The sequence below is a fragment of the Callionymus lyra genome, chromosome 16 (assembly GCF_982586985.1).
Source record: "Callionymus lyra chromosome 16, fCalLyr1.hap1.1, whole genome shotgun sequence".
In the NCBI taxonomy this organism is placed as follows: domain Eukaryota; kingdom Metazoa; phylum Chordata; class Actinopteri; order Syngnathiformes; family Callionymidae; genus Callionymus; species Callionymus lyra.
In genome coordinates this window covers 21,353,832-21,376,149 of record NC_141833.1, presented here as the reverse complement: position 1 = coordinate 21,376,149, position 22,318 = coordinate 21,353,832, and the positions used below count along the sequence as shown (strand labels likewise).

Here is a 22,318-nt window from a genome sequence, read left to right as displayed (position 1 = left end):
ATTTATGACATCGAGTTAACAACCCTAGAAAAAGTGTTTCTTCATCTTTTAAATAAATTCCTTCACATTATTGTGTAATTAATGTGGATATTCCATCAATGAACCAGATATTTTCTTTCAGTATTTGTGAAACAAAGTGTGACAATCATGGGTCACGAGGTCAAAGATCATGTGCAGTAGAAACTTTTAAAATGATATATAAATACATTTTACAAATGATTTATTTTGTATTTATAATACATCACTAGTCTCGCAATATGAATTTAGTGTTTTTTTATTTGTTTCATCAAGTATTCATTGCCCCCATTTCAGATAATATTAAAAATATTAAATGGAGATTTTTTAAATAAAAGTTATTTAAATAAAAATAATTGCATATTTAGCTTGAACTTCCTGTAGATTTAATATTTGACATCGAGTTAACAACCGTAGAAAAAGTGTTTCTTCATCTTTTAAATTAATTAATTCACATGATTGTGTGATTAAAGTAAATATTCTATAACTGACTAAAACCAGACAGTATTTGTGCAACAAACGTGTCCATCACAGCAGCATCTAAACTTCCTTTATCAACTGAAGGTGTTTTTCACATGAACGACTTTCGTGCGAACAGGTGTGTTACCTGGTTGTTCTGATGGATCTAAGTGACTCGAGGGTTGTCCGGGCAACGGCGGTTCCTGTTCGGCGACAACATCTCGGTTAATACAAGCGTCGAGGAGACGGAGCGGCAGGTGTCGGGCGGACGCTCACCTGGATCATGGGTCTGCCGCACTCCACCGTCACCAGCTTGTGACACTTTTTGTGCACCAACAGTTTGCAGTTGATGCATTTGTAGCCTTGTCTCCCCAAACCCCAGATCCGGTCCGTACAGATGGCACAGTGGGCTCTCTGAGCGCAGCGGAAAAAAAATCACACATTACTCTTCGTGACAGTGCGGCAGCTGTAGCGCCTCGAAAAACATCCACTCCTGCTGCGCTACAATAAAAGCAGGGCAGAGGGAGCGGAGCTGTGGCGAGAGAAGCTCTTCATCCATCAAACTTCCTCTAATTATGCTCGTGACTCTTTCTCCGGCGCGTAGAGGACGAGAGGTTTCAACGGTTCGTCGTCACGTATTCGGCTAAAAAAAAACAGGTTTCGTCGCCACATGGACGTTATTTGACTCTCGACTCCTCCGTACAAATGTCTTTTATTCAGCCATTTTAATAATACATTCAATATTTCAACAGAATGTTCCAGTGTTCAGCTGTATATGAACTCACTTTATTTAACAATGTGTGGATAGAAGATGCTATAAATCATTGCAGACCTGAAGCTGGGGCCACATGTGGCCTTCAGACTGAATTGATAACATTATTTCTTACTACTTTCTCTGATCAGAACTGGTTAAAGGTGTTTGTTTTAAGACTTTCTTTACATTTTTTTCTTATTTTCTTTCACCTTTGTGTGAGCAAAATATATAATAAATATATATAATACATATATATATATATATATATTGTTGGCTTGTTTGAATTTAAAAGAGGAGAAAAAGAGAATCAACCAATCAGAGAAAAGTAATTTCAACACAAGATGGAAATAAATAGTTTTCACTTCACTATGTAACCATCGAACACAGATTCAAGTTTTGAAATAGCGACGTGTGAATTCTGTCGACTCGCGAGACGATTTCATTCGGACCAAATGTCTCATTCACAAGCTAGAGAGAAGGATTTCTCTGAGAAACACCAGGTTTCATTGAGCTCAGTTTGAAATATAGTTGATTTTTAACACATGGACAAACAACCTGTAACATATAAACACATCTGGCTGAATATTAGTATAATTAACCGTCTGCGTGTCAAGATAATTCTGTTAATAAAGTTATTTACGGTAATCTGGACAGACGAGGCAAACTGGAAAGTAGCATCTTTTTTCTTTCACAAATACTTATTTATGTGGAATTATAGAATTATTGTTCTTAGTTAGTTAACATGGGTAGAACTTTATTGATCCCTCAGGACGTCTCCTTCGGGAAATTGTTTTTTTTCCAATTAGCCACAGATCTATTTACTGAAGAAACTAGAGGTTCTCAACTAGATGAACAGACTCAGACAAACATGAATCAAAGTGAAATAAATATCTTCCCAGTCAGTGTTTCTATCCTGATTCCATGTCTTGATTAAACGATGCATCATCAGATCTAATAATACAAAAAATATATACTTGTATATTTTGGTTTTATGTTCCTTTTTATTTTTAAATTAACTTTATTTAGAAATTATTTCCTCCAGTTTAAATATCTTAGTTAAACTTTTCAACTAGTATCGCCTTTACTTCTCAATCAACCTCATATAAATACTATTTATTTATCTGTAAACAAATGGACAATTATTAATATTTGCTCCAGGAGTGACTCTTCAGGAGTGACTCTTCAGGAGTGACTCTGCAGGAGTGACTCTGCAGGAGTGACTCTTCAGGAGTGACTCTTCAGGAGTGACTCTGCAGGAGTGACTCTTCAGGAGTGACTCTTCAGGAGTGACTCTTCAGGAGTGACTCTGCAGGAGTGACTCTGCAGGAGTGACTCTTCAGGAGTGACTCTCCAGGAGTGACTCTCCAGGAGTGACTCTTCAGGAGTGACTCTGCAGGAGTGACTCTTCAGGAGTGACTCTGCAGGAGTGACTCTGCAGGAGTGACTCTTCAGGAGTGACTCTGCAGGAGTGACTCTGCAGGAGTGACTCTTCAGGAGTGACTCTGCAGGAGTGACTCTGCAGGAGTGACTCTTCAGGAGTGACTCTTCAGGAGTGACTCTGCAGGAGTGACTCTTCAGGAGTGACTCTTCAGGAGTGACTCTGCAGGAGTGACTCTTCAGGAGTGACTCTTCAGGAGTGACTCTTCAGGAGTGACTCTTCAGGAGTGACTCTGCAGGAGTGACTCTTCAGGAGTGACTCTTCAGGAGTGACTCTTCAGGAGTGACTCTGCAGGAGTGACTCTTCAGGAGTGACTCTTCAGGAGTGACTCTTCAGGAGTGACTCTTCAGGAGTGACTCTTCAGGAGTGACTCTGCAGGAGTGACTCTGCAGGAGTGACTCTTCAGGAGTGACTCTTCAGGAGTGACTCTTCAGGAGTGACTCTTCAGGAGTGACTCTTCAGGAGTGACTCTTCAGGAGTGACTCGGCTGGAGTGACTCACCCTGTTGAAGCGTTTGGCCTGGAAGGCGTGTCCGCTGGCGTAGTAAAGCTTCCTCCAGCGTCGAGCTCCTCGTCGATATATCGACTCTGTAGGACGTGAAAGAAAAATTATTCTGTGATCGTCATTCTGTCGTTAAACACTTGGAAATTAGATAAAAACTGGAATTTAACTAAACGTTTTAAATGAACACTAGTCAAAATTGATATCACGTTGTTGTTGTGAGTTCGAAGAGTCTCTTGTTTTCATCCATTTTCTTACATTTCTTCTTTAAATTCATAATTTATACATTTAACCAGAGACCATCACTGATGACTGACATGCTAGCATTTTGATCGACAGACGTCAACATCCTTTTTTTTTTACACTACAGACCAGTTTAATGTCAACATTATAGACTTTAAAAAGTAAAAGTAACAATGAATCATAAAAGCCCCTTGTTTTTATTATTATTTAAAAATAATAATATTTTTTTTACTATTTACAGGTTTATTTGTGGCGTAAACTTGACTGAGATCAGCATCTTGACGGGTCAAGAGTTAAGACTAATTGTATTTAAGAAAAAAAACGTCTTTTTAGAAATAAAACACCTTTTATTCTTCAGTAATATAATCAATAGAACACAAATTATATGCATTAATTGTGTTGTTTTTTTTGCGCAGCCTGGTTACAAATACCTGGCGCTTAAGGACATTTAATATATAAATTAAGATTGTTATATTAGTAAGTAAGAGCTTTTCCAGGGTCACAAAGCGCTTAAACAATTAAAACAATACTCAATAAAATATATACTTTAAAGGTCACAGAGACAAACACAAGAGTCTCAGAGAATCAAGGAAAAGCCTGAACATATTAATATTATATTATATTCTATTAAGATGTAAAACAAGGCTGGAGGCTACATTTTATGAGAACATCGAGGGGGTAATAAGAGGGTTTTGAAACCCGACTTAAACGTGCAATGTTTATAATGTGTATAAATGAATTTAAAAGCAGAAATAGTGATGATCAGGAACTCACTGTCTTCTCCTGAACAGGGCATCCCCGGTTTCTCCGGCACACATGGGAAGACTGTGAAGAGAAGCTTCATGTTAACACAGAAACAACAGGTAACAACAGGTGACAACAGGTAACAACAGGTGACAACAGGTGACAACAGGTGACAACAGGTGACAACAGGTGAACTCCACACCTGGAGGCTCGTGTGCGTGAACTTTATGTGGTCGTTAGCGCCGACCTGCGGACGCGACGTCGCCCGCGGCCCGAGGTCGACTCACGATAACGCATGAGAATGTGTTGAACGTAGAGACGAGGGCGAGAGAGAGAGCGAGAGAGAGCGAGAGAGAGAGCGAGAGAGAGAGCGAGAGAGAGAGCGAGAGAGAGAGCGAGAGAGAGAGCGAGATATCGTGAGTCAGAGGTGAGGCGTGGGCTTCAGCCAACAAGCTTGTTAGCGAGCTGGACCGGGCGACCCCCCATCGACACAGACGCGGCCCCGTCTTCCACCGGCGACCTGGTTAGATTAAAACCTTTACAGTCGCCGCCGCCGCCGCCGAAGCCCACGGGTCAAACTCTCACATGTCAATCAAGCCGGTGTGAGATCTACGGCCTTGTCTGATTCATGAAGTTGAACTATTTCTTTAGATGAGCAGCAGAACTGGCTCGGGGTCCTGACGTCGAAGGGGGGGGGGTTCAGAAAGGTCGTCGTCACGGGTCGGCGCAGAAGTAAACATTTGTTGTGAAGACGTCACGCACTTGTACACGAGACGAGCAGGAAGAAGAACTTTGCATCCGTGGAGTTACTGCTGTACACTCGTGTTATTATTCTACACAATTGACATGAAACCAGGTCGAGCCAACTTGTGACCTTTCTGTGTCAAGGTCGTATGTTCCCCTCTGTGTTGCGTGGGTTTACTCCGGGCACTCCGGTTTCCTCCCACAGTCCAAAAACACTCAGAGGTTGATTGAGAACTTGAGGGATATTGTCCATAGGTATGAGTGTGTGTGTGAATGGTTGTCTGTCTTTGTGTGTCCTGAGACAGACTGGCGTCCTGTCCAGGGTGTCCCCTGCCTCTCGCCCGATAAACTGGGATAGAATCCAGTCTCCCCGCGACCCCCACAAGAGATAAAGCGATGGACAATGAATGAATGAAATACAAACTGTAAGTAATCCTTCATTTAATGTTCTGTTTTTCAATGATATTATGTTTCATCATGTATGAATAATAATAACAAATAAAACATGATGGACGGATGTTTGGACACGTGGTGACGAGAGACTCGGACGGAACGAAGGACGTTGAAGATGAAAGAGAGGAAGACAAACTAATGAGCGTCGTTGATGTGGTTAACGAGGACATGACGAGGTGTCAATCAAGAGGACGAGCACAGATGGGAGTCAGGAGGACTTGGTGAGGGAAACATCAAACCCGAGAAGATTCTTCCAGATCTTCCACCATGTAGTCGTGTTCCTCCCCTTTAATGAAGTGAGTTTGTAGAAAACAAGATTAATTAGAAGGTGTTTTTCTACGAGAACATCTTGAGGGTATTGAAGACGGTTGAAGAGAAAACAACGATACAATCGCTTTATCTTGTGATGCTATAAACGACATTTTTGGAATCCATTAAAAATGTCTTTCTGAAGGTAAAGAACATTTATTTATGAATGTTTACATATCCTTGTTTATTTTAATGAAACCACAGAGACACTATTGTCAGGATCTCGTCTCATGATCTGCTAATAGCCAAACCATCATCTTAATGTTTTTAATTGTGTATATATACGTGTATGACTGTTCATTAGAGGCCGATGATACAAGGTTACCAGCGGCTGGTTGTCGGCGAGCGGAGAGAGGAGGATGAGGAGAAAAAAAAGAAAGTAATTCCGCGGTGCATAAGATCACGGTGTGCGCCGGGGAAAGACTCACCGTGAATAATGAGCTCGGAGTCTTTGTTGAGTTCGTAGAGGCGCAGCGCTTCTTCCAGCTCCAGCTGCGACGACACCGTGCAGGGGTCACCTAACACAGGGGGAGACTCGGGGTGTCAGTCAATTATCAGACGCCAGCAGGAGAACGTCGTGAGGATATCAACGTTAGGAGATTCATGGCGGCGCTTGAAACCATTTTAAATCAGAGCCGGCTCGTTTTTTTTCAGCCACTAAAAACAAGTGGATTCGACGTTAGTTTGGGGTGTCGATGGCGACGACAGTCATGTGGTTTCCATGGTTAGAGAAGCTGCAGCTGACAGTGACTCCAGTGCTTCATTACGAGTGTCTGGCATCTTCCAGCAACAGCGCTAATGACTGAGATGATAATGTGCTTCAGGCCCGGCAGTCACAAATGATCCCAGTAATTAGTTTGGGAAACTCTGACCTTCTCCGGAGTCCAGTGATCTGACGGATCCATCTTTTCCTAAACCGTTACTTGGTTAAGTGACTGACGACTGGGGACTATTACGTTCAACTTTTCATTTCTCCTTCTCTTGCACCTGATGGACGTGGTGCCCATCGCCAATTATTTCATAATTATTTCTAATTAAAAATAGAATAAAAGTAGTGACATTGTAAAGTTATATCTGATTGGCTGGATTCTTATGTAAAAAAAAGGACATGCATGAAATAAAATAAATTTTTCATGACTTCAATGCAATTACTTATTGAATGTATAATTATAATTCATTAGTTTAATGAGGGTTTTTTTTCTCGTATTTTTGTCTTTAATAATATAATTCATAATATAATATAAATTCTTGGATCTTGCGTCAATAAAACTAACGTCCAGACATCAATGAGACATTATTTTTTATTATTTTCTCTTTCATTAATTCTATGTATTTATTTATTGCTTTTCTTATAAGTAGAAGTTTTTTTTTGTTATTTATGTCTTATTTTCTTTTGTAATAAAAATAGTAGTTTTATTTGATATATGATCATTTTTCACATCTGTCTTTCATAAACTGTATGCATTTATTCGTTTATATTTTTATTTATAAAATAACAAAAAAATCTGCCTTCATCTATATATTTATCAAATGTGTTATTATTATTCATTTTTAATGTATTGCCGTGTCTTATTTGTATTTTGTAATTATTGAAAAATAGAGTGGAATAGATTATTCAATATAATTCAAGATGGTCTGGATGTTAATAAAAGGATATAAAAAGAGTGTAAACATAACATAACATGTTTAATCAATGTAATGTATTTATTATTGTTATTATTACTATAAAACTCTTATATTTTATGTTATTTTTTTGTCTTTTCTTCTTTTTTAATGATAGAAAAGTAGAAAATATTGCTATTGTAATGTGATTTATGATTTCCCGGGTATTAAGTCAATAAAATAATATTTGAAAATATGTTCATAACAAACATGTTTTTTCGTTAGTGGCTATTTTGATGTGTGAAGCTGCAGTTTAATATATCTCAGAAGAAAAAAATCCAATATTTTGATTTTAATCCTAATTTCTTTATAAGTAAATTCAACTCAGAAAACCACCCAAAAGAAGTTAAATATTTGTGTTTGTAAATACATGGTGAACCGTCGTCAGGCGTCTCTGCTTCACTCACGGTGTGCGACTCACGCTGGCATTAGTTGTTGAAAGTGAACACTCACCTTCCTCATCGATCCACTTCATGGTAAAGAGCTGGTCATTGTCCATGGAGCACATGTCTCGCACCTCGCCGTACAAGCCCTCGTACGAGATGGACGGCTCGAAGTGTGTGATCATGATATCCCTGCGGAGAGACGGGAACATGTTTTACACTCGATAAGAGGTCACGAGATGGTGAATAAAAAATAAACACGATTTCCTTGTCAAGTGGTTTCAATCGGCGAGATATTCACTTCGGCGACTGCCTTATCTGTCGCTGCTCCACGACACGTTTATCAGCAGCATCCAGACTTCCGTTTGCTCCGTCACTTCATCCGAGGAAGTCTCACTATCATCCCTAATCCTGAGTTCACATGCAATCTGAGCATCTGCAGGTTTGTGGCCGTCTTCACCGGACGTTATTGGAAAAATCTTGATTTTCTCGTTAGAATAAATCTTTTATTCCAATAACTAGGTTTCGCCGCCAACACATATTGTTTTTCTATCATTAAACTGTGACTCAGAGGTGCTGATCCTCATCCCGACCGAGCCAAAAAGACTCCGGAAACTGAACTGATCGCTAAATAGAAAAAAGGAAAAGGATAAAAAAGGCTTTAAAAAGGTCTAGTGTGCGAGACGGTCTCACTTCTTTGGTGGACCCGTCAGTGCAGAATTTGAGAGGCTGTTATATAAGAAGATGTTCTAGAAATAGACAAGTGTTGAAGACAGAAGAAAAAGTGTTGAGAGACACTTGTGAAGGTTTAATGATACAAATGAAGGTCAAAAAACCAACGACTAATAATTTCTGTCCGTTTCAGACAAAACAAGATTGACTGACGATGCAAGAAAAACACACTGAAACAAACATATTTGACGGATTCATCTGATCACGTCTTGTCCTTTTTGAACGACCTCTTGAAAAGAAACGACAACACAGAAACATACCGCTGCCAAGGAGCTCATTTCACATGGCTTAATAAAAGTATACCATTCATTTATAAAAAACTTCCATGATTTAAGAATTGTGAAGGCTAGAATCATCAAGAATGGAAACACATTTTGTCACCAAGGAACTGCAACATGTGTTTTTGTATACTTTACGGTTAGAGGTCATAGAGGTCAGCAACTATCTAAACTACCTGCATCCAGACAGTGATCTAGATCACAGTCTAATTTGAACCCCTTCCTTGTTAGTAGGCATGTACGATACCCTTAAATAGAATATTGATACGCTTAAATGTATTCACGGATTAATATTCAACAGCACTGATTACATTTTTTTTAATTTTGTGTTTAATTTAAACTATCAAATCTTGCAAAAAATCCAAGCGATGACCAGTCCAGCAGCTTTTAAAGCTGATGTTTGGACATATTTTGGTTTTGAAAACAAATGAAAGCAGTTACGACTGAGGACGAGAGGATACAGTGAGTCCAGCAGCTTTTAAAGCTGATGTTTGGACATATTTTGGTTTTGAAAACAAATGAAAGCAGTTACGACTGAGGACGAGAGGATACAGTGAGTCCAGCAGCTTTAAAAGCTGATGTTTGGACATATTTTGGTTTTGAAAACAAATGAAAGCAGTTACGACTGAGGACGAGAGGATACAGTGACTCCAGCAGCTTTTAAAGCTGATGTTTGGACATATTTTGGTTTTGAAAACAAATGAAAGCAGTTACGACTGAGGACGAGAGGATACAGTGACTCCAGCAGCTTTTAAAGCTGATGTTTGGACATATTTTGGTTTGAAAACAAATGAAAGCAGTTACAACTGAGGACGAGAGGATACAGTGAGTCCAGCAGCTTTTAAAGCTGATGTTTGGACATATTTTGGTTTGAAAACAAATGAAAGCAGTTACGACTGAGGACGAGAGGATACAGTGAGTCCAGCAGCTTTTAAAGCTGATGTTTGGACATATTTTGGTTTGAAAACAAATGAAAGCAGTTACGACTGAGGACGAGAGGATACAGTGAGTCCAGCAGCTTTTAAAGCTGATGTTTGGACATATTTTGGTTTGGAAACAAATGAAAGCAGTTACGACTTTGTCAAGAGTCATGTGGTCTGTAAATACTACAACACAACCAACATATTTGCTCCAATGGCATCACAGTACGTTAACAACTGTATATCCTGATACGTATCCAATCGTCAGATTCACCAAAAATACACAGCTCTGCTAGTTAGCTCATCTCAAACCAAACCTGAAAATGACATGAAATGCATTTGTAAATCCTACAAATGAACCCAGGCAGTAAAAAAGGTAATAAAGGTAATAAATCCTTCTGAACGTTGCACAGTAGCCGATCCTTTGTTGACTCTGAACCAACCCAGGTCCACTAAATACACCTAAAGTCAGAGACCAAGACTCCACAACGTGTCGTAAAACATCCATGTGTGTGAACAGGACCGAGGGAAGTCTTTTCCATTTGTGATGTGTGGATCCATCTGCACTTGGTGACATGCTACGTTTATTCACTGTCACGTGCGAGCACATTTTATAATGTGATATAATGTCTGACATTATATTGGGCGCCCTCTGCCAGGCATTTTTATTTCAAGGCATCATTAGAATTGATTCCTGCTCAGCCATCTGGCCGGCCTCACTGGTCCTCACAGATGGGGGGGTCGGATGAGATGGTAGAGGAGCATCTTTACAGTCGCACATGTCAGGAGATAGAGGTGCGGCGCATTAAAAAATAACATGTTTGCAACGTAAAGATGCGAGCGGAGTCGAAAGCAAGAGGTGAGGAGGGTTGTAAGAGGAGACCTTGCACTCTGTTTACTACCGTCATCAAAGATGGGGGCCATTTTTCATTAACTTGAGAGCTGCACAGCATGAATATAAAACCGTGACACATGAAGTAAATAACACACACACACACACACACACACACTTCCCAGGACATCTACCGAGGAAGCCAAGGACACAACAGGAGTCTGGTCACCGCAGGGTCACAGCTTTTTCACTGGAAAATGAACATTTATTATTAAAAAATACTGTCCTTGTTCTAATAGAAACTACAGCAGCTGGTTTTGAGCGACTCTCTCTCAAAGTAGCGAATACTAGCCTCCAGGTTTTATTAGTTGACAACAGTACAAACGATAGAACCCAAAATACATCTTAAAACTGGATCATAATTATCCTTTCAAACTAATGAAACTTGTCAGAGGAGTGAAGAACGCAGGAGAAGGGATGAGTTCACTGAGAGGGAGTGAGAAGGGGATGAAAGATAGAGTGGTATTTGGACTGTAAGAGAGTTTATAGACGTATAGATGGTGAGTCAGATTGTCATTTTATTCGAGTATCGCTAAACTATTGTGATATTCAATTGTATCAATATTTCTTCACGATACTGTATCAGATGTATTCACATGCTAGTATTAAAATACATTATAATATATATTATATCATTGTTATTTTATAGTTTTTCGGTTCAATAAAGTGTGTATAAAATAAAATATTCACAGCGCTTGTTGGACTTAAACTTCCTTTCTCTAGATGGCAGCAGTCATTACGTACATCGCAGCTAAAGGAAGAGTAGGCGCGAGATCCCGGTGTTGACTGAGGACGAGAGGATACAGTGAGTCCAGCAGCTTTTAAAGCTGATTTTTGGACATATTTTGGTTTGAAAACAAATTAAAGTAGTTATGACTTCGTCAATAGTCATGTGGTCTGTAAATACTACAACACCAGAGTCAAGTACTGGACAATACTACACATACATCCTTTTTACTACACTATCACATCAGCAGAGTCAAGTACTGTACAATACTACACATATATCCTTTTTACTACAGTATCACAACACCAGAGACAAGTACTCGACAATACTACACATATCCTTGTTACTACACTATCACAACACCAGAGTCAAGTACTGGACAATACTACACGTATATACTTGTTACTACACTATCACAACACCAGAGTCAAGTACTGGACAATACTACACATATCCTTGTTACTACACTATCACAACACCAGAGTCAAGTACTGGACAATACTACACATATATACTTGTTACTACACTATCACAACACCAGAGTCAAGTACTGGACAATACTACACATATATCCTTTTTACTACACTATCACAACACCAGAGACAAGTACTCGACAATACTACACGTATATATATACACTTGTTACCACACAATCAATATATATCGTATCCTTTTATCGTGATACGCATCATATCGTCAGACACTTGCCAATAAACAATCTAGCATCTGCTTATCCTTTCGTTTACTATTAAGATCGTTTACATATTTTGATATTAAATAACAATTAAATGAAAATGTTGAAGGTAATTCACAGTAGAATTCATGATCATGGTTCCACACTCGTGACCAGAGCATGGTGTGAAGTGAGATTAAAAAAAACATCTCCCTCCGACAGTCCCGGGATAAGTTAAGGCGTAAGTAATGACACACTTAAAGGATGTAATGCAGCCGAGCAGAGGATAAAGTGATGCGAGCCTCAGACTAATGTCTGCACCTCCTCCCATCACGGCTGCATTTTCTCACTCATCTTCCTCCTGGTGTTAATCATGGCCTGTGCGAGGAGGAGGAGGAGGAGGAGGAGGGCGAGGAGGAGGAGGAGGAGGAGGAGGAGGAGGAGGAGAGTCGGGTCTGAGCCTGTAACCCTGGCACACCGGCTCCCGGAGCAACATCACAGGAGAGAATACAGGAGCCAGACGGAGCGTTAATGACGGCAGGTGACTTTCAAGCAGGTCACGTGGAAGCGGGTCTGAGCTGTGGGTGTTCATTAAACCCCGGGGAACCATGGGTTCTGACCCTGTGCGTGGACCACCTCGAGACAACATCCTCCCTGACGCCGACTCAGCTAATGACTGCAGCGACGAGAACAAAGGATGAAAAGAAGATCTTTGTTCAACTTTTATCGTTCGCAACATCAAACGACTCGCACATACTTGAAATGTATAAAATAACACATTCATTTAACACGTACAGTAGCTTTGATTCTCAAACCATAAAACAAATAAAAATATCCAGAAAATAGCGCATTATAAATGTGTAAGATAGTGTTTATAACTCCCCCCTCCCACTTGTAAGTCTGTAATTTGTGCATTAAAAGAACATTTTTGTACTTACATTTATTGTTGTTGATATTTTTATTATTATTTTTTAATGATTGTTGTTTTTCTTATACAATTATATTATTATTCCATTGTCTTTAGTATTCATTATTATTAATGTTTCTTTTATCATAGTTTTTTTCAGTATTTTTTTTTAATAATAAATGTATAATTTATATTTTAATATATTGGGTATTTATTAGTAGTGTGTATTGGCAAGAATCTGCTGATATGATACAGGGTATGTGTGTAGTATTGTGGAGTACTTGACTCTGGTGTTGTGATAGTGTAGTAAAAAGTATATATGTGTAGTATTGTCCAGTACTTGACTCTGGTGTTGTGATAATGTAGTAACAAGTATATACAGTATGTATAGTATTGTGGAGTACTTGACTCTGGTGTTGTGATAGTGTAGTAACAAGTATATATGTGTAGTATTGTCCAGTACTTGACTCTGGTGTTGTGATAGTGTAGTAACAAGTATATATGTGTAGTATTGTGGAGTACTTGACTCTGGTGTTGTGATAGTGTAGTAACAAGTATATATGTGTAGTATTGTCCAGTACTTGACTCTGGTGTTGTGATAGTGTAGTAACAAGTATATATGTGTAGTATTGTCCAGTACTTGACTCTGGTGTTGTGATAGTGTAGTAACAAGTATATATGTGTAGTATTGTCCAGTACTTGACTCTGGTGTTGTGATAGTGTAGTAACAAGTATATATGTGTAGTATTGTGGAGTACTTGACTCTGGTGTTGTGATAGTGTAGTAACAAGTATATATGTGTAGTATTGTCCAGTACTTGACTTTGGTGTTGTGATAGTGTAGTAAAAAGTATATATGTGTAGTATTGTCCAGTACTTGACTCTGGTGTTGTGATAGTGTAGTAACAAGTATATATATGTGTAGTATTGTCCAGTACTTGACTCTGGTGTTGTAGTATTTACAGACCACATGACTCTTGACAAAGTCGTAACTACTTTCATTTGTTTTCAAACCAAAATATGTCCAAACATCAGCTTTAAAAGCTGCTGGACTCACTGTATCCTCTTGTCCTCAGTCATACCCAGGATTTCATTGCTCTTTAAGGTGCGGAGGACATCATAACGGCTGCCATCTAGAGGCCGCAGATTGAATTGCAACACAAAAAATGAACGACACTTCGAATGATATTTAAATTTATGAAAAACCTGTATTGATATTTTCTAACACTCTTAGTGTGTATGTTTTTTTAAACTGCTGTGACAACTAAAAAAGGTATATCAACCCTCAAAACATTCAACAATAAAATATAAATCACATTTGTCAAAGGCTCGTGACCTAGTCTCCCCTGGAATTGACCTCTGGTGACCAGTTTGAGACCCCCAATTTAAATATTACAAAATTCAATTATTATGTGTATATTTACTTAAACGTCAATCAGGATTATGTGTATCAATAATAATAAAATATTGAATTCATTATTAAATGACTTCCTTCCTTCAGTCCAACAGAATAGAAGTGAAACCACTGAGCAGCTCTCGTCGGCTTCAATAGACTAGATCTGGTTGACCTCTAGTGGAAACCTGCTGAAGCGCACACACACACACACACACACACACACACAAACAGCTGATCTCAGCATCACGGCGATCACAAGGTTAGACTTAATTCTCCAGCTTTACGGCTAATATCTGAGGTTCTGTCGTCGAGGTCAGAGATTCAAGTGGAGGTTCTTGTTTTTTGTTAAAAAAAAAAAGGTGAGAAGACGCCAGATCCCTCTCATCGTGGTGAGTCACGGGCAGGAAGTGGCGTTCCACACGGACCTGGAATTCCTCGGTGACGTCCCGGCGAACATCTAAATGAGCAGAGGAGGATTTGTGGCGAGGGATCGGGGGGAGGTCGGGGGGGAACTGTCGGCCCGTGCCCCCGGCGTCTTAACTGCCATGATTCAGAATCATCAGCCCCATCTGCCCGGCGTGAAGCCATTCGTCACTGGTGAGCGCTCAAGCAGGAAGGAGGGTCAGGACGCCTCTCTGGGCTTCCACGGGCTTCCAGAACCATCCATCTCTCTGACAAGACACGAGCAGGTCTGCCCTCTTCTCAACACCTTCTCGGAGAACACCTGCCGTCTTCACTCCTTCAAACTCCATCAGTGCCATCAGTGCAATGGTCCAACAACTGAAGCTTAACCGACAATGAAACTTGAATTTTTTATTGGAATGTTATTTTCTTAAGTATAGAATTATGTAGGTAGGTAGAACTTTACTGAAATTGTTGTTTTTTTTCCCCAATTAGCCACAACAATACAGCAATTATTGATAAAAATAAATAAAAATGAATTGAATAATAAAAAAAATGTATTTAACAAAAATACCTTTTCTAAATTCTACATTTTTTAATTTGTAGCCTTTTTAATTCAATATATTCAATATATAAATGTTGGTATTAAAGTGAAACCATGCTTAGCTGAAAATGTGATCGACTAGCTTGGTACTCTGTTGGTAATGTCTGGTCGTACTATTATATATTATATTATAACAACTTAATCACTAATAATTACAAAATATATTTTAGAAAATATTTTCAGTAAATAATTATGATGAAATCTAAAGGCTACGAATTAAAAAAACATATATATATTTTTAAATTCATTATTATTGAATTGTTGGAATAAGAATATCAAAATTCATTAATTTTGAAGATATTGCATTTTTTAATTCAATTGTTAAAAGAAAATCAATTTTTCAATATAGAACTTATAGAATTTAATTGCTTTAAATATACAGTATATATAAAACAAAATTATAATTATAATACATTATAAATTATACATATATGTATATATATATATATATATATATATATATATAGATAATTAAATATAAAAATGTTGGTATAAATATTCTGACGGACAGATTACTACTAGATTGTGTTCTCATATCATATATCATATATCATGTGATATATGTGATATGATCGTATGATCGTATGAGAGTTTGATCAAGTAGCTCGGCATTCTTATAGTATTGTCTGGTGTCACCTATATACCAACAATTATATATTGTATTTAAAAGGCGATGCATTTAAGTTTGCATTTTTAATTTTTATAATTAGATTATCAAACTATATGTGCAAAAAAATTTACAAAATTAAAAAAAAAACCTTGTAACCGTAAACGTTAATTTTAAAAACATTTTTTTGATTTTTGAAACTAAATTCAATAGAAACAAGAACATTTAAAATGTTGTATTCAATATTATGATGACACTGAAACAACTACTCTTGAACAAAATGGGATGAATGAGAGCAGGTGAAGAAATACATTTTTAAAAATCAAATCAAACAAAAGTCAACTGCTGTAACTGTAAATACATATTATATTTGGACGACCACCCACATGACCCTCCACGTCTGCAGACACACCAAGTTCTGGTCACATTAAGGTCAGTTTGAAAGAAACCCTGATCTCTGCAGGACGCTCTGGTCTCCAGGCAACACAGTCACCTCACTCACAGCAGGAGCCATGTTTGTAGCCTTCAACTAAACTAGGACATGTTAGAAAATATAGCAATTTATCGCAGAATTATGTTTCATGATACTGTTCTGATAATCGATGGAACTTCAGCGTTTTTCTTTTTTAATATTATCATACATTATGGGTTACATTGTTATTTTGTGGTTCAGTGTTCAATAAAGTGCATGTAAAAGAAAATAAAACAATTTTCCTGCAAGATTCCCATGATGACTGAGGATGAGAGGATACAGTGACTCCAGCAGCTTTTAAAGCTGATGTTTGGACACATTTTGGTTTGAAAACAAATGAAAGCTGTTTCAACTGAGGACAAGAGGATACAGTGAGTCCAGTAGCTTTGAAAGCTGACATTATGACGTATTTTGGTTTGAAAACCAATAAAAGCAGTTACAACTGAGGACGAGAGGATACAGTGAGTCCAGTAGCTTTTAAAGCTGACATTATGACGTATTTTGGTTTGAAAACCAATAAAAGCAGTTACAACTGAGGACGAGAGGATACAGTGAGTCCAGCAGCTTTTAAAGCTGACATTATGACGTATTTTGGTTTGAAAACCAATAAAAGCAGTTACGACTGAGGACGAGAGGATACAGTGACTCCAGCAGCTTTTAAAGCTGATGTTTGGACATATTTTGGTTTAAAAACAAATGAAAGCAGTTACTACTTCGTCAAGGGTCATGTGGTCTGTAAATACTACAACACCAGAGTCAAGTACTTGACAATACTACAAATATATACTCGTTACTACAGTATCATCTATCACTATATATGGTATTATTTACCCTGTATTCTGATAGGTATTGTATCACCAGGTTCTTGACACCCCTTCCTTTCAGAGAGATTGATAGAAAACAGTTCAGAAATGTTGTATCCAAAGGTTTAACTCGAGCAAAAGTAAAAAAGCAAGTCAGGCAGAAGCAGCGATGGTTTCTACAAAGGCTGGCCTCGCTGATGCAGATGGCAGAGCCTTTGAACAGTAAACCTGGATCTTCTTCTGAGGACCAAAATAACTCCATCGTTTATGCAAGCTGGTGAATATCTTTTTACAAAACACTTATTAACTCCCACTGTCGTTTCTCACGCCATATTTTGTACACGCTTTAAAAGAGGAACACTTTCAGTCCGACTTCTGTCGCCAGAGTACCATCGCACTCTAGCAGTTCCTCGTCTCCACAGAAACACCAGCGACAGCTCCGGCTGCTCGGACGGACACTAACCTGACTGTTTGCACAGCGACTGTTCACGGAACACCAGAATAGAGACGAAAAGAAGTGACAACAACAGGGCGGTGTTCTCGTGATGGGAGGAGGAAGAACGGTGGACGCTTCATTTCACGTTCTAGTTCAGAAAACATCTCTTAAAACACACTGTGATGATTATCTGACAGTTTTTACAACACAAACGTACAGATATATCCTTAAATATAAATATATATATATATATATATAATATAACAAAGTATGTTTCTGTCTTTACTGGAATGAGGATAAGCACTAGATCGACTTGTATTTATTAGCATCTCGGATTCTGGGTTATAATTTAGTTTTATTATCACTTAAATGTAAACGGGTTTGTGATGCTAACTAGCGAATAGCAAGTAGCATTACTAGTTTTACAGCTTTTTCAAGTTTTAGCCTTAATGCACAAATCACCATCATGTTCAACATATACATGTATACATATACATATATACACACACGTAATGTAATATATTTTGTTTGTTGTTCCTTTACAAGAGTCAATTATCAAACAGGAACTAAAGTTTTAAAAGCTGCTTTTAATTTTATATGAATCACCTCCAGTTTATACTTTTGAATATTTAAGCACCGCCAATGAACACTAAATAACGAGAACATTGACGCGTCTGTATGCCAGCTGTGGGAAAAAATGTCCGGTTCAAACAACGAAGGCGATTTAGGTTAACTTTTAACCAGCTGTCCAGAGTCCCAACCTTCGCAGGGGAAACAAAAACATACTTTCTTAATGCACACTGGTGTCCTGCCGATAAGCCTTTCCCTCTCCAGCGGCATAGCAGAGATTCCTCAGCGGCAACATCACGAATACCTGACATGCTTCGCTCAGAGCCATGACACCTAATGACGGTGGTGTGTAAGCGTTCCTGAGGTGTGTCACGCAGGAAACGCAACAGGTCTCAGTGCAGTCAACTTGCACTTCAAGATTTTCGGGTCTTGGCCAGCCTCCAATCACGGACGGGAGAAGGTCGACACTTATCGTAGCGACAAGATCTGGCCTCGTATCGTCGAACGCCGGCGACAACAGAGATCTATTAATGTTCACAATCAAAGTATCTCTTGGATTGTTGGATCAGACTCAAAATGAATGCATGTTATTATGAACAACTTTAAGTAGATACATCTTTTAAAATGAATTTCACAAACAAAAGAACCAAGAAGACCATTGATATTAACAGGGGATATAAATGATGCTGTTAATTAAGTTTGATGTTCCAACACAAACAGAAAAATAAACTTATTAGAAAATAGATTTAAAAATTCAGGAATAAAACTTCCAAACAGATAAAACACATTCATTATGTAACTTGTTCATCATTTCAGCAGTAACTTTTAAAAATATTTGTCTTACAATCAGATCTTTAAATAACACAAAGCACTGAATGTCTTTAGCACATTTTAAAGTCACATTAAATAACATAAATCAGCTTAAATGTAGGTACTTTTAGGAGTTTTGCTGGTAGAATAAATGATCAGAGTCTCTTCAGCATGACTTCCTAGACATCTCTACAAGAAGACCAACTTAAATGACTTAAAAAGTGTCATAAACAAGAGAAAAACTTGATGTATAAACAGTTATTTACTGTCATTAAACTGTTCTTTGGAGGCACCGACTGAAACTTCTTGATAGTATTGAAACACACTTTGTCTTTTCACGTACACGCGTGACTTGAAAAATGTTTGGATTATGGAGAGAAACTGATAAGCGACAAAGGCCGTGAACTTCACATTGAATCGTCACTCATTGAAGTAAGTAAGTCATTTTTATTTGTATAGTGATTTTCCAGACCAGGGTCACAAAGCGCTTATACAATCAAAACAATATTCAATAAAGTATATACTTTAAAGGGCAAGATAAAACTGATAACAGGAGTTCCAGAAGTTACTTTTGAACTGCAACTTCTTCTTTTTTGTTTTTTTAAGGCAACAGCTTTGAGGCTAAAATGTTTGTAAACTTAAGATGTGTACTTTGTGTGTTGTCATTTTTTTTTTTTGTTAGAATTAATCTCATGAAGTTGGTATTGAAAAAAAAGAATCAATCGGGAACTAATATTGAGGTGAAGGTATTGGTATCGGAAACTTTAAGCTTGTTATCCAGAACTATAGAAACAATAAATTAAGAAATCCCACATAGAATAAACATTTACAAATGAAACAAGTTATGGATCAACAGATGATTTATACCAGGAAACTACCTGATGATAACAGCCTGTGTTTACTGCTTCTACTGCTTCTGATGTTGACATTTTTACAACCTTAAAATACTTTGTCTCGACTGTCTCACTGCGATTATTATCAGCCTGCAGTGATTTCCTGTAGCTGGAAGTTTCAGTCCAGATCCCTGAGAGTCCAGTGGGAGGTTCTAGGCACGACTTTCAGGCTGTAATCTGGTGAAACTTGGCCTGTAAACTCAGTTTCACGTCAGGTTTGTTGATCGATGCTAGCTTCGAACGAGGAAATAAAACCACTTCCAACGCAGTCATGACGCTTGTTAAGATGTTTCCAAGAGAGTCCTGCTGAGGAACAGAGATCCCCCGGGACCCCTCCTGTCAAACACCTGGTCAAGCCTCACCTGTCTGACCGCCTCGTCAAGTTTACCTTCGTTAGCATCCGCTAGCATAAGTTAGCTCGCGTTAGCTCAACTTATCGCACATCTTTTTTAGGAAAAAGTCCCGGTGGTGACGAAGATAAAAACACCGTAAGGTGGGTTCAGACGAGGGGCTTACCCTTTGTAGTAGGCTTTCACCCGGACTTGGTGGGAATTCTCTCCGGGGTGGGACATGGTGCTGTCCCGCAACGTCGGCATCATCAGCCCCGCCGCGGTCAGTGCGACTCCCCGGTGCTCGCGTCCGAAGTGTTCGCCACACCCAACACCCCGGGCTGGAACAGCGAGCGGGGGGGGAACCGAAGGTAAAATGGCTAAAAAATTTAAAAAAGGCGTGTTCGCGGAGGAAAGTGTAGTGAAATATCAACTATAAAGTAGGAATAAACTTGCGGCTCCACCAACAACTCCCTACTGCAGAGGCCTAATACTGGAGCGAACCATCGTCGGAATGCACGGGGGGGGATTCCTGGTATTTTGATAACGATCTAAACTTTATTCATCGCGTTATCAAACACGAAAACAAAATATAAACGAATTAATTTAGAGATTAATTTTAAATGACTAAAAAATCACGGATTTAACCTTTTTTTTCACATTTGAAATTCCTGACACTTTAAGGCGATACCAAGTTGCGCTGGGTGCGGGGGGAGGTGAGAGCGACGTGAGGTTCACGCTCCAACATCTGAGCTCGGACATCACGAACACCCTGAAGACATGATGCTTTCAAGAGCTGCCACATGGAAATAATGTGAAGAATGATGTCATGTTCGAGGCAGACGGTAGTTGTTCACGTGTGACGCATCTTTATTTTGTTGGAACATGAGAGCTCGAGGTCAAGAAGATTCAGGATTTAAAATAAACGCACTTGATTCAGACTTGAACATACCACAACATGCGTTCTGTGTGTATTACTAGATAAATACAAAATCATTATATGTTTAACAACAATATATTATACAAGGTTATGGTCAAAATATTCAAAAAACATTTAGAAATGTTTCTGATGGCTAATTAACAACTTATTTAACTTTAACTTAACTTTTCTTCTTGTTATTTTTGTAAATATGATTAAAAGTGTATATAATATAGTACAGATTTATTTTCAATTCCATTTAGATTTTTTTATTTTCTTTTTAATATTTTATTTCTGGGTGTTTTATTTTTCTTCTGGTATACTGCTCTTGCTGTTTGTTAAAAGGAATTTCCCCTCGCGGGACAATAAAGGGATTCTGATTCTGATTCGGATTCAAATCTCTATAAAACTTGTAAAATATCTCGATACTTTTTTTCTCCTCTTTTCTCCGTTTAACTGTCCTTTGTACAGTTATTGATGTTATATTTATATTTGTCTTGATACTTGTATATCATATTTATTAAATGAAATGTATTTTGAATTACATTTATTTTATTTCTTAATAACATTTTTTCATTTTGAATTTGAGGTATTTTATTCTTACTTATGAAATGTGCATTTTTCTATAGAATATTAAAATAAAAGCAATTTTGAATAAATACAATTATATGAAATCAATGTAAGGCTAATTAAAAAGGTCCTTTTGTTTATGTATTTTCTTAAGTTTTCCCCTCATATTAAATTATTTATTTGTGGCTTGACGGCTTCTATATAACGGTTTATTTTTTACTTATTGCTGCATCTACATACAAAATAATCTCACCAATTGCAATGTTGAGCCAGGATTGTAAATGTAAGTAAGTAAGTAATTTGTATTTATATAATGGACAAAATTAATATTTTTGCTTAGAGGTTCCCTCTTCCTGAAAGTAATACATTGGATCAAAATAAACTTGAAACTGCCATCTTTTTCACACTGAAACTATTTTAGGAAACAACCAGAGGGCAGTGTTTTTGTTAAGCAATGCCAATAAGTAAGTGTTTTAAAAAACGAAAAAAATGTTCACGTCCCCTTGAAAGAACACAAATAAATATGTCAATAAATAATTTCTGCTAAGATTTTTTTAATCATTGTTATTATTTTGTATTTTATCAATAATTATCTATTGCTGATGATCATTTTTAGCAAAAATATGGAGGAAATACAATAATGTAAAAAATAATTGAATCATTTATTTTCATTT

General features: G+C 37.9%; 1 protein-coding gene across 1 annotated transcript in view; it reads right to left on the bottom strand.

The window, feature by feature from the left end:
- prkci (protein kinase C, iota) overlaps positions 1-20,645 on the bottom strand; it is a 37,378-nt gene extending 16,733 nt beyond the window's left edge. The window contains exons 1-7 of the mRNA XM_087811590.1: positions 20,343-20,645; positions 7,776-7,897; positions 6,089-6,178; positions 4,185-4,235; positions 3,168-3,253; positions 751-888; positions 623-677 (exon numbers count right to left, since the gene is read on the bottom strand). Of these exons, the coding sequence (XP_087667716.1) occupies positions 623-677; positions 751-888; positions 3,168-3,253; positions 4,185-4,235; positions 6,089-6,178; positions 7,776-7,897; positions 20,343-20,425 (625 nt within the window). The 5' untranslated portion in view covers positions 20,426-20,645. The remainder of the gene's footprint in view (positions 1-622; positions 678-750; positions 889-3,167; positions 3,254-4,184; positions 4,236-6,088; positions 6,179-7,775; positions 7,898-20,342) is intronic.
- Between the last annotated feature and the right edge of the window lie 1,673 nt (positions 20,646-22,318).